This window comes from Helobdella robusta (assembly GCF_000326865.2).
Source record: "Helobdella robusta unplaced genomic scaffold HELROscaffold_25, whole genome shotgun sequence".
NCBI classification, from domain to species: Eukaryota; Metazoa; Annelida; class Clitellata; order Rhynchobdellida; family Glossiphoniidae; genus Helobdella; species Helobdella robusta.
This window is the reverse complement of record NW_008704310.1, coordinates 1,170,916-1,184,017: the sequence shown is the minus strand read 5'-3', so window position 1 is coordinate 1,184,017 and position 13,102 is coordinate 1,170,916. Positions and strand designations below refer to the sequence as shown.

Below are 13,102 nucleotides of genomic sequence, written 5' to 3'. Positions count from 1 at the left end.
TGCTGCAATAAGGCCATATTTCGATTCCGAATGAATCATCATCAGTGCTTTTTGATGTTTATATAGGGAAATATTGACTTTGTCAAAATGAACTTAGATGGAAATAAACTAAACGTTCACCAAAAAACTTTAGTGAGAAAAATTGAAAAAACGAACAACAAACTAGAGCCCTGCGCGGTTGGAATTTTCAAAAACCGCAACCGCAACATTTGAAACCGCAACCGCAGCGTCGAAAACCGCAACCGCACCGCAAGAAAAAACAACATTAATGCTTTTATTGACATTATAAATCACAACTATCTACATCCAAATCACTGTTACTCTTAATAAATAACGTTTGTCAATTTTGTATGGATTTAAACTGGACCGTCTCTTGCAGTGTATAATTGAGAGATGATCCTACCCTTTCTTTATCAATTACATCTACCCGTGGATCATTTTCAACATTTTTTACCTCGGACATTTTTATAAAATAATCGATAATTAACCACGCCGTAAATAAAATAACTACTTCTTTCAAAGTAAACAGGAAAAAGAAAATGGTTGCTTCAACGGCTTCCAAAGATATTAAGATTTTAATATATAAAATTATTACAATGATAATGCAATTTTTAAAATGTTATGGACGAACAAAAATATTTAACAAAATTTTTGCGGTCACCGCGGTTTTGATAAAAAAACCGCGCTGCGGAAAAACCGCATATTTCAAAACCCCAACCGCGTAAAACCGCATGATTTTGCGGTTGCGGTGCGGTTTTTGCGGTTTAAACCGCAAACCGCGCAGTGCTCTACTACAAACATATTAACGTCAAACATTCGGTAGAATTTATAGAATATTGTAAAAATTATGGTCTATTACCAACATATATATATATATATATGACTTTCAAAAGTTCGTTGTGTGTGTGTGTGTGTGTGCGCGCCTGAATGTCACCGTGACGTTTAGATAACGAAAATCAACTCAGAAAAAGACACAACGCCATTAAAACCAGCACGTTTTTAATTGATTATTTAGATTGAAATTGTTATAAATAGATTGAAATCAGAAATCAGTTGAACAAAACTTGCTATAAAGGTTTAAAATATTTATATAAAAAAAAAGTTAAACAAAACGGAGGAAATAGATAAATAGTTGTATGCATGAAGCGGTGAGAAACAAGAGAAGGATGGAAAGTGAAGATTGGGAGGGACTTGCGTGGTTGCACCCGTCCCTGTCGTCGCAGTAGCACATCTCCTTCCACACCCCATCCTCCTCGTACGACCATTTGCAGCCCCAGGCAACACCTTTTATCACATATTAATATTTAATAAGATTATTTATTATTATTATTTATTATCGTTATTATTACTACCACTATACTACTATTTTTACCGTCATCATCATTTTTCAATTATTATTATTTAATAATATTATCACCAGCATAATTATCATCATTATAGTTATTGCTGGCTTCGCACTTACTGTGAAATTTAATATATATATTATTGTAATATATATTGTAATAAATAAATAAATACACACACACACACAAATATATATATATATATATATATATATATATGACATGATATTACATCACATTGCATGATATCACATGACATCAGATATACTTCTGATACATCTTAAACATTTTCATCGAAACATATACATTTAAACTTATTAAATGATGAACTGCACAAGCAAATAATAGTGAAAAGATCACATTAATGGAGTTGTACCAGTACTCAAAACATAGCGACAACGAAGAAGGCACATTGATGTGACATCAACGAATATGTTAACGACATCGATAATTATGTTAATAACATCAATAAATATGTTAATGGAATCATTAATTATGTAAATGACATCATCAATTATGTTAATGACATCAAGAAGGTGTTAAACGACATCACCTGTTTCGGATCGAGAACCGCATCTTCGAGTTTGTTTTATCCATCCGTACCCTGGGAAAGAAATAAAAACACATGCGTGTAATTAATAATACATAAAAACAAACTACATACAAACAGGCTACACACAAACTACAAGCCAAATCAACTTCATACAAACAAACCACATTTAAACTATACATATAAACGAAATGCAAAAAAATTACATACAAATCACACTCAAACAAACTACATGAAAACAAACTACATAAAAACTAACTACATATATACATACATATTACATATATACAGCCGGACCTCTTTATAACGAATTAAATGGTTCCATGAAAAAAGTTCGTTATATAGAAATTTCGTTAAATATAGAAACGACCTCCTAATCGTTTATTTTGATTGCAAAAAGTGCATGGCATAACTGTAAAAAGTAAAATTTTAAAAGTGAATTTTATTCTTTGTTCCATATAATGATGAAATTCCTTTGAAATTAATCGAGGTAGAGTTCACGAAAATAATAGAAAACTAGAACAAGAAACAATAAATATGGCTCTGGGAAATTAAAGGAGTACAAAAATGCCACTCATATCAATTCATAGAATGTTTGCCGGTCGGATATTTCTTTCAACTTTTATAAATTTTGTTTGTTACAGACTACAAAGAAATTATTTTCGTTCTATAGAAAAAAGTTTTATATGTAAAATTTCAAGAGATGAAAAAATTCCTTATATAAAGATTTTCGTTGTAAGGAGGTCTGACAGTGCATACAAACTATAAAAACAAAAAACAGTGAATTACAACATTAAGGTAATTCATGCATGCACCAAATATATATAAATATAACTAATAACAGACACACAAGGAGGGCACATTAATGTGAAATTAAAATGAAGAAGTTAATGACAAGGTCATCAATAATTATGTTAATTTTGAGTAAACAATTATTTATGTAAAAAATTTGATACCATAGAGCATAGACCAGGCTCAATATTTGAATAGAGGTTAAGACAAAATTTTCATAAAAAATAAATAAAAAAAAATTACAGCCAGGACTCTGCCTAGTTATTTTCAGGCAGAAAGTTCCAGGAATTCGGGTTTCAAAACTTTGGCAGTCGACCAGTGCATTGATGTTCAGATCGAAGGGCTTGTATGTCGGGCAGGAGTTATCCTCATTGCTATCACACTGGTAGCATTGCAAGCTGCATACTGAATCATAAATGTTGTTTCTTTATTATTTATCTATTGTTTATATTATAACACCCACAAGATTTAACAAACATCAAGTAATTCAAAAAGATTTCTATTGTTTGAAGCAGTTTTATGACTTAGTAATCTAACAAATGAATAAAACATACTGACTGACTGTCAACATATTTTCATTACATTACACTAAAAATTGAAATTGTGATATTACATTGCTATTATAAATAAATTATATTGTATTAGTCAAGACTGGTTTGAAGCATATTATTTATTATATTTCAATGGAAACAAACCATCCAACTATACCACAAGTTCAGTCTTACTTATATAATAAATATTGTTTAATTTTTATATTTATTTTTAAAATAAATTATATGTCTTAAAGCTGCTTCATTCAATTCAAGCAATCAAGGCATTTAAAAACTTGTTCATTCCATTCATAAATAAAGTCACAATTCATTTTTCTTTGAAACAGTCTTTGAAAAAACAACCTTCACGATTGAGAAATAATAATCCGAAAAATAAGCAAAGAAGGAAATATGTGAAGTTGTCCATCATTTAGTTTTAATAACTAATTTATTATTTATTTATTTAATAACTAATTTATTATTTATTTAATTATTTTTTAATTTTTGAAACACCTGAGTACAATGATTGAAAACAAATTGCAGGTAAAAATTTGTACAAAGAACAATAATTTTATTTAAAATAATTTACTAAAAATAATTCAATAAAATTTTTTTAATTAAATGTGATATTACGTCACAATATAAAGATAAAGTTAGGTTTTTTTATAGATAAATAAACAAATTACATTAATTAATAAATCGTTAAATTAAAAATTTAAAGTAATGAATTTGGCAAAAGCTATGACTAAATGTAATTTTTGGCCCTGAAGAAATTGATTATTTAACAGGTTAACATTTTTTTAAACAAATTAGGTTTTTAAATTAAGTGACTTAATAAAACAAGCTTGTTTCTTTACTGTTTACCGTTATTTAAATTTTTTAAAATGCCCATTTTATTTAAATACATATGTAACCAGTGGCGGATTTAGGGGGGGCCATGGCCCCTCTCCCCGGTTATCATCAGTTCAATTCAAGACAGCGTTAAATAATAAAAAAAAAAAAATTGAGATCGACTCTTTTTACCAATAAAAAATAACGCTGATTTATTATATAAATTTAATACAAGTTTATTTCAGAATATTATTCATATTTTAAACTTAAATAGTGTTTTGCGGCACAAAATAAAAATAATTCATGTTTTCTTAGTATATTTTTTTATTGAAAACTAATATCAACAAAAAGTACATTAAAAAATATTATAGTCTTTACTTATTTAGACTTTTCATAATTTTATGTTTTGTTCGCAGCTCATATTTTATTCCATTTACGATTTGGCGCGTCTTATATTATTTTTTGTGTTTCATAAAATCAGTTTTGCATTTGAATTCGTTTTAAAATTAAAAAAAATGTCTTAAAAAAGTAGTATCTTAAATTTTTTTCAACCGACTCCGGCAAAAAAACAGAAGCAGTGCGATGATCTCAATACAGTTGAGGCCGTTAATGGTAATACCTCTAGATATTTCAATAATTGTATATCAAATAATTTTGTATTTTCAACTAAAAAAATTAGCAATAAACTGAATAATAAAAACATTTTTTGGGTTAGGGTTAATGCGTACCAGTCATTACCCGACTAAACTTGAATAAAGTTTGTAGTATTTAACTATTCAGCTCTGGTAGGAAAATTAAAAAATTTAATCACAACGTTTTTTTTCCATTATAGAATCTGATGTCTTGGAAGAAGACCTTACATTAAATTTAAACGATGACATGACTGATGTTTCAGACAAAATTGGTAATTCATGTCAGAGTTTTTCAAAGAAAACAATACCTTTAGATATTGGACAATATGCAACTGCAGAAATCCCAATCATTTCGAATAATTTAAGATATGATCTTTTGAAAAATTCATGGAAACCTGACGAGAATTATGAATTTTCATTTGTGCTGGAAGGTAAAAGAAAACGGTTTTTTAAATTCCATTAGTTTCAAGAATTTTCCTGGCTGTCTTATTCTGATTTGAAAAAAGGAGCATTCTGTAAGTTCTGTGTACTTTATGCTAATCGACATCCATCATGTGGCTCAGTCGGAGTATTTGTTATATCACCTTTAAATCGTTATAAATCAGCTTTAGATCAATGTCGCTGTCATCAAGCGACATCTTTTCAAAGTGAGGCTACAGAAAAATCAGAAATGTTTCTGAGTTTGATTAAAAATAAAACTAATGTTTTAGAGTTATCAAACTCCGCTCTTTCCACAAAAATAGAGCAAAACAGAAAATTGCTTAACACTATAATTGAAACTATTAAACTTTGTGAAAGACAGAATTTTGCTTTGCGTGGACACCGGGATGACGGTGCATTAGATCTCAAATCTGATAACAATCAGGGTAATTTCAGAGCGCTATTAAAATACAGTACTGAATGTACAAGATCCGCCACTGAATGTATATGTATACATTCAGTGGCGGATCTTGGGGTAAGGCCAAAGAGACCATCACCCAGTTGTGAGCAGTATATTTACTAAAAGAACTCAGCTTTTGCATAAAAAACACCATTTCATATCAAAAAAAGGTCGCCAGCCTAATTTTGGCAACGCTACCACAAATCTTGGCTTCCTGTCCAAATTTGAAAAAAAATTAAACTTTTAAACATTTTTAAAATTTTTGTCCCCCCCCTCCGTCAAAGTTGTCTAGATCCGCCACTGTATGTAACTACACATAATAACTATAATAATACATAAGGAAAAATGAAAATATTTATATATCAATACTTCAATGTCTGAGGGGAAAGACCCAACCTCACTCCCAAGTTCAACAATTACTGTGCAACGGTAGGTACTCTGCACACTGCTCTATACTCACGGGAGGGAATGGGCTTATAATGTCAATTTTCCCTTCAAAAACACTACTTTTTTCGTTAAAACAACGATTTTCACTTACTTTTAAGACAAACAACGCTCACAACATGGGGGTGTCTAGTGCCCCCTCTAGATCCTCTACTGTATATTATACAATATTGTATAAATTTTTCCAAATTGCTGACGTTAACCAATTTAAAATTTATTTTTAACTTTTCTTACTAGAATTTTTTTCAAAAATAGAATTATCATCCAAATTCATGCTACAGATAGGCCTATTTCAATTTTTCACAAATCATCTTCAATGCAGCTTAGAGAAAGGAAAGGTAGTTAATTAATTGTCATTTTCTTCATCTTTGTTGTCATTTTTTGTTGGGTGTTAATTTGGGGTTTATTGAGGTCAATGTTTATGTGTATTGTGTTGGTGTTTGGATAAATCATATTCGTGTTGTCAAGAATTTGGCATGCTAGTGGAGTTGCGTGTGTCGTTTGTAGGTGTCAGTAGTCACTTACAATAAGCACATGCAAGCAACTCCAACAACCCGCCAAATTTTCGACAACACAAAACCAACTCGACGTCTTTATGTTAACTCCAATAACAATGGGGGACAAAGAAGTGACACCTACTAAGAAAATGAATCAAAAGCACCAGAGTCACAAACAACATATAATATCATTAGTTGAAGAAATGAATAAACAAATAAAACATATTGTTTATAGTTGCGTGTTTTACTTACTTTTTACAGTTTATTAAACTCTGATATGAAATATTTTCCATAAAATAAACCATCCCATAGTTGTAGTAATTCGTCCATAAAGGTTAGACTGCCAACATACATTCTCTTATATAATATTATTATTGATTTTATACTTTCCCCATTGGCTGGTTGATTGATCTGATCATTCATTCATTCATTCATTCGTTCATTCATTCATTCATTTTAATAATGAAAGTTTATTTGTTATAGTGTGAACTGTACTTGACAAATAAAACTTCGTCATCGTTGCTGAAAGTTAACTTGAAAATAGCATGATGAAAATAGCATCATGCTGTTAATGGTGTATTGTTTGTCACTCACATCCATATATTTTCAATTGAAAATTTTTAAAAGGTGGTCAATTTTTTGCCGTGATCGCTGTTTATCTTACGTAGTACTTGCTTGGGTGTGGAACAACAGTTGTACGATGCTGTTTGTCATCGAACAATTATTGCACTATACATTATATCAAATTATAATCTATTATTGATTGAGATTTTTAATTGATGAGTGTAGCTGACTTGTAAGTAAGGAAAGATGCATTGTTTGTGAAACTAATTAACTACTTCCCCTTGCATTCGCTATCTTCCCTATATAAGACTTCTGAAATTATTTCTAAAAGAATTGAATTCAAACTTTAGTACAAATACAATTGATAAATATAAATAAAATGAGTTTTAACGGCACGCGTAATGAATTCGGAATATACAAATCCAATAACCACGGGATTATTTCGTATTACAACAACTATTGGTACAATTTTGAAGATAGAACTATAAACTACTACAACGACCACAACACTTTCCAGTGCGCTGATGGCAGATTAATGTACTTTTGTGAAGACGAAGAGTACAATCTTTATCTCTACGACGCACAGACTGATCTATTTCAGTTTTTCCTCACTGAGGCGTTTGAGGATTCGAGGTTTCGTAAATGTAAGATTTTGAATATTTTTAGTAATTAAATTACCCTTGCCATCCATACATGTTTATTGGTTTTCAAGATATCCTCATTGAAAGAAAAGATTTTGGAAGGCCAAGGATCTTGAGGCGATCGTGTATTCTATTAAGTTATCTACATTTAATTAAGATTTCATTAATTTTTTATCTCTTTCTTATTGTAGTTAACTTTCTTAATTGTTTAAAATGTATTTGATGAGTAACTATGATGAGACAAATCGATAGAAATATAATAATAAAATGTTTTCGAGAACCATGCTGATTATTTAGTTGTCAACCGTTTTTTGCTTGTACAACCAGTTATTGAGAACATTCGGACCAAAAAAATTTTGTCTATTCTCCGTACAAATCAAATAAGGGTCTTTTGTCATAATTGTTTTTATGTTATCAAATGAATCATTATTACTGCGAAAATAATTATAATCAATTGCTTAAACGATCATCTTGAACTTTCTGGAAATATAATGACGTAGAGTAATAATAATACTATTATTATTATCATTATTAGCTCGTCATCTGGTATTTGTTGTGATAGTGGTAATTAAACACAATTCTTACCCCTACGCACGTGCTATTGTCATTGATCCTGTGAAGAAGGATTGTACCGTACATTTTAAATACATTTCATTAAAATTCATTTTATTAAACATTTCTTTTTGTCATTTCATTTCTTATTTTGACGAGTTAATAAATAAAATAAAATATTTTTATATATTGATAAGATTATAATAACGTCATAATAATAGCAGTAGGTATGATAATACAATGAGTAGGAAGGACAGCGACATAGCAATAATGATAATATAATGATAACGATGTAACAATAATGATAATATAACGATAATGTTAGTCTAATAAAACATAGAAATAATAAATATAACGGCAGATGATTCGTCGTGGATGTTCCTTCAGCATTCATCTAATATATATATATATATATATCAATAGGAAACTTATATAGCGCCAATTAAATGTTCTCAAAGGCGCTATCGTAGTTATATAAACATAGAAGTATACAATACTATTAATAAGAGAAAACTTAAGTAAAACTATTAAAGTTTAACAGTAAATAAATATGTTTTCAGTTTTTTTTAATATTCTAAGAGACAGTCCGGACGATCGCAATGACTGTGGCAGGCTGTTCCATAGAGTGCACCAATATACAAGTGTGAAACCGGTATTGTAAACAAATTCATATCATCTGACCGTAAATGAGACAACGCTGACATTTTTTTTTGAAAATTTGTTTAGTAGATAGGTGACATCCCGTTTAGTGATTTAAACACAAGTACAGCGATTTTGAAGGCTACTCTTTAATCTACTGTCAACCAGCGTAGTTCCTCCAGAATAGGCGTCACGTGATCAAATTTCATCATGCCAGTTACCAATTTTGGAACCCTGTTCTAAATCGACTGAAGAAGAGCGATTGACCTGTTTGGAAGTTTATAAAACAGAAACTTGATGTATATATCTTCTTAAGGTGATCTTTCATTGATAAATTGCTATCAAGTAAAACTCTCAAGTTTGATGCAGCTGCAGAAAATGATATCTTTAAGTCTCCCATCTCAACTGAATTAAAATCAAGTTTTGAAATCAACTGTTTTGAAATTAAAATCAACTGCTGCCACATACCCAACGGTAGCAACTGCGTTTTACATTCATTGAGCTTGAGCGAGTTTGATGACATCCAATATCCAACCTCTCTCAAACACTGGACAAATCTATCAACCTCATCACGAAACGAACCTGGAGGACCAGTGACTAGAACCTGAATGTCGTCGGCAAACGCATGACAAGTGAATCTATGAGAGGAAATTATTTTGATTATATCTGCTGTGTACAAAATAAAGAGAATTGGTCCCAGAACTGAGCCTTGTGGCAGCACACCTGTTCTTACCAAGGCAACATCAGACACTGAATTGTTTAACGAAACCTGCTGTGTTCGGTTAGTCAAATACGACCTGAACCATTTATGGGCTGTGTCTGTAATACCATAATCGTTACGTAGTCTTGCCAGCAAAACATCATGGTTCACACTATCAAATGCTGCCGACATGTCTAAAAACGATAACAACGATAAGTTTTGGACGTCCATTGCTGAAAACATACCTGACAAAACATGTAGCAATGCAGTTTCAGTAGAATGGAACTGCCTATAACCGGATTGGTTACAAGGCAGTAGGTTATTTTCAGATAAAAACTTCAAGAAACTTTTAGGAATAACACGTTCCATAATTTTTGATGTGAATGGAAGATTCGATATCGGTCTGTAATTATTAACATCATTTACATCACAAGCTGTTTTCTTTAAGACGGGGAGAACCACAGCATGCCTGAAAGAGGAGGGAAATTCACCTGATTGAAGGCAGCAATTAACAAAGCTGGTGAGAAATTTGATGAAAAATTTCAAATACTTTTTTAAGATGTGAGTAGGAATGACATCCTGTGAACTTGTCTTACATGGGGATTGAGTATAATATCTTTCAATTCATCTTCAGTGACTATATTTTTCCAATAATCCAAACCGTTGTTAGAATATAATTTGTTTCTTGCTTTCATGGAAGTTATCCAATTATTACGATGATCATCTGTCGACAATTTTCAGAAGATTCTTTCCATTTTTCTACATGTTTGTTTAACTTTTTTATAATCATGATCAAACCATAGTGCCATACGCTCACCTCTATCATAGATTACTCGAACAGGCGCTAATCTATCAACAATACTCTTTAACTCGTTGTTAAACATTGTTAATTCCTTTTCGACGTCATCACTACAGCATGGTTCAGATACTGGTGAAGTTAAAATAGTACCAATGAATTTTTCCTTATCTACTGTTTTCCATGACCTAACTGAATTTATCACTGTTTTATGGGCTAGCCGAATAATCATTGTTTTTACTTTTATGAAACTGTGATCCGAAATTATTCCATTAAGATAGATCTTAGCATTAAGTACCTACTGGAAAGTCATGCGAACTGACAACTAAATCCAATATACCTCCTAGGATATGTGTAGGACCGTTGAAATGATTTACTAATTGAAATATATCAAATATTTCTCTTAAACGAATAGATTGGGGATCAGCAGTTTTCTCAACATGCAAATTGAAGTCACCCATTAATAAAACGATATTGAGGTCACGCAGCTTTTAAACACTTGTTTCGGTACATGAAGTGGAAGAAAACGTATTTTAGCTAATGGTAATGTTAGCTTACATATCTTTAGAAATGTCTTCAAAATCACAGAAGGCCGATGGTGTAACATCTAAGCATGCTTTTTATTTTTTCCTTTTTTCTTTCCAAAAACCTTTTTTTCTTCCACAAGAGGTCACAAATGCAAACTTTTTAAAGAAAAGGTAGGAGCAATAAAGAGAAAATATTTCAGTTTAAAAGCTAATGAAGATTGAAATAATTTAAATAAAAAGATTGTTGCAGCTTCTACAACGCAGACGTTCTAACACAGAAACATCTACCGAACCATATATATCCATGACCGAACCACTAAAAGATTTATGTTTTTTTATACCAAGGTCACCATTCTTTTTCTGGCTGGAACAAAGTAAACGGATTTGCTAGAACTATTTTTAGAACTATAATTTTGTAAATTAACAGAAATGTAACCAGGAAACGCCTTGGACCTACAGAGCAGCCATAAAAAGATTTACTGTTTGATTGAGTGTATGATGCTTTAAAAGTGCCAGCTTTTTTCAAACGTAAATGATATAATAGATTAACTTTAAACAGTTTTATTTATTTGTTTTATTTAAATTTACTGTATTCATGTAATCATTTTGCTTTCAGCATTATATTAATCTTTACTAGACTTTACTAGACCTGTGCGCTCACTTATGGCTCTGAGTCCTGGACAATTTCTAGTGGAATTTAAAAAAGGATAAATGCTGCTGAGGAGCAGTTTTTGAGAAGAATTATGAAAATTAGTTAGACTTCTTATATCTCTAGGGAAGATGTATTAAAACAGTCAGGTTATGAAAAGAGGAAGTTACTACGAATAATCCAACGGGGGCAGTTAAAGTAAGTTATTTGGTCACATCGAGCGGAAGTAAGGAATGGAAAATCTAACAACTACGGAAAAATTGCATGGAGAAGAGATCGCGGTCAACAACGAACAACATTCGTGAAGTTTTTGTGTCCCATGTTAAATATCACCACGTTTCAACTAATACAAAGTGCTAAAGATCGGGTTTTGTAAAGGTCGATGTCCTGAATGGGTAAGGCACGAGAAAGAACACTTTACCAAGGAAGGAATGGTGGCCGTGGTGTTATCTATATATTAATTGTATCTTCCGGGCTGTAACACTTGTTTATTCAAACAAACGGCTGAGCCAGGAAAACACGAAATAAGGTTAAAAACTAAACGAGGTCGCCAACTTGACTGGAAACGAAAGCGACATTAACGTCAACCATTCATTATAATTCATGCTGGAAACTTCAAAAGGATAAAATCCGAATCGGAAACGCTTTCATTTCAGGTATATTATTATCCAATTCATATGTATAATTCAATATCTTAATAATTTAACAATTAGGACATTTATTCCGTATAACTAAAATTCTCAAAATAATTTTATTCTAAGTAGGCCATTTCTTGTTTAAAAAAGATTTATTCGTGTGAGCAGAGCACTTCCTGTTTACAAACTTTCGTTTTGGTTCTCGTTCGATACCCTTTATCTTCCATTTTTGTTTATTGCGGTTTGAAAGGTAATTTGTAAGAAATTTTTTTCTTATTTTATAATCATTTTCTTATTTTTTGGAATATATGATTGTCAAATGTAATTTTTTAAATTTTGTTAGCCATTTGTGTTAGTTTTGTGATATGAATTGAATACATTTTTTTGAGTTGCAATGACCAATGAATGGATGATGCTTGTTTTGTTGTACTGTGCTGTTTGTTCAATTAATTTTCTGAACTTGTACTGATTGTGCTATTCTGTACAACTAACTCACCGCAACAAAATTATAAATAAATTGATCATTCATAATTTTATTGTGTTGAGTACAATGCACAAAGCCAAACAAACGAAATGATATTTGATATTTAAATTTTAATTTTAATTTAATTAATTTCTTCATTTTATTAGTTATTTTGAATATTTCTGGATTGACTTGACATGACATGGATGAATTGAATACTGATGAAAGTAGGTGTAGACTGAATGAATGTGAACACTCAGTCTTGCTTGGCTAGCTTAACATTGACTACTGAATCACTGAGTTTTGTTTGTAATTTATAACACTATGTATTATACTGTATTTATTTTCCTTTCTTTGTTTTTTGCTAACAAAAACATTAAATAAATTTTACAAATTTGAAAAACAAAACATGGAAAACATTTTTGGAATTTCAATCT

The 13,102-nt window shown here is 30.8% G+C and overlaps 1 protein-coding gene across 1 annotated transcript; it reads right to left on the bottom strand.

Moving 5' to 3' along the window:
* Positions 1-900: 900 nt before the first annotated feature.
* HELRODRAFT_111906 (hypothetical protein) lies at positions 901-3,752 on the bottom strand. Its single transcript, XM_009019662.1, is given in 5 exon segments — positions 901-1,284; positions 1,897-1,947; positions 2,929-3,090; positions 3,579-3,651; positions 3,671-3,752. The coding sequence occupies 4 exon segments, from the start codon at positions 3,643-3,645 to the stop codon at positions 1,103-1,105; spliced, it is 462 nt and encodes a 153-aa protein (XP_009017910.1). The 5' UTR covers positions 3,646-3,651; positions 3,671-3,752; the 3' UTR covers positions 901-1,102.
* Between the last annotated feature and the right edge of the window lie 9,350 nt (positions 3,753-13,102).

Bases quoted from the DNA above. Each gene is read 5' to 3' on its own strand.
- HELRODRAFT_111906 (XM_009019662.1), bottom strand. From the start codon at position 3,645: ATGATGGACAACTTCACATATTTCCTTCTTTGCTTATTTTTCGGATTA. The intron at 3,091-3,578 runs GTTGTTTTTTCA...TTTATGATTCAG, and splicing joins ATTATTTCTCAATCGTGAAG to TATGCAGCTTGCAATGCTAC. The intron at 1,948-2,928 runs GTAATTTTTTTT...TTTCTTTCCCAG, and splicing joins AACTAGGCAGAGTCCTGGCT to GGTACGGATGGATAAAACAA.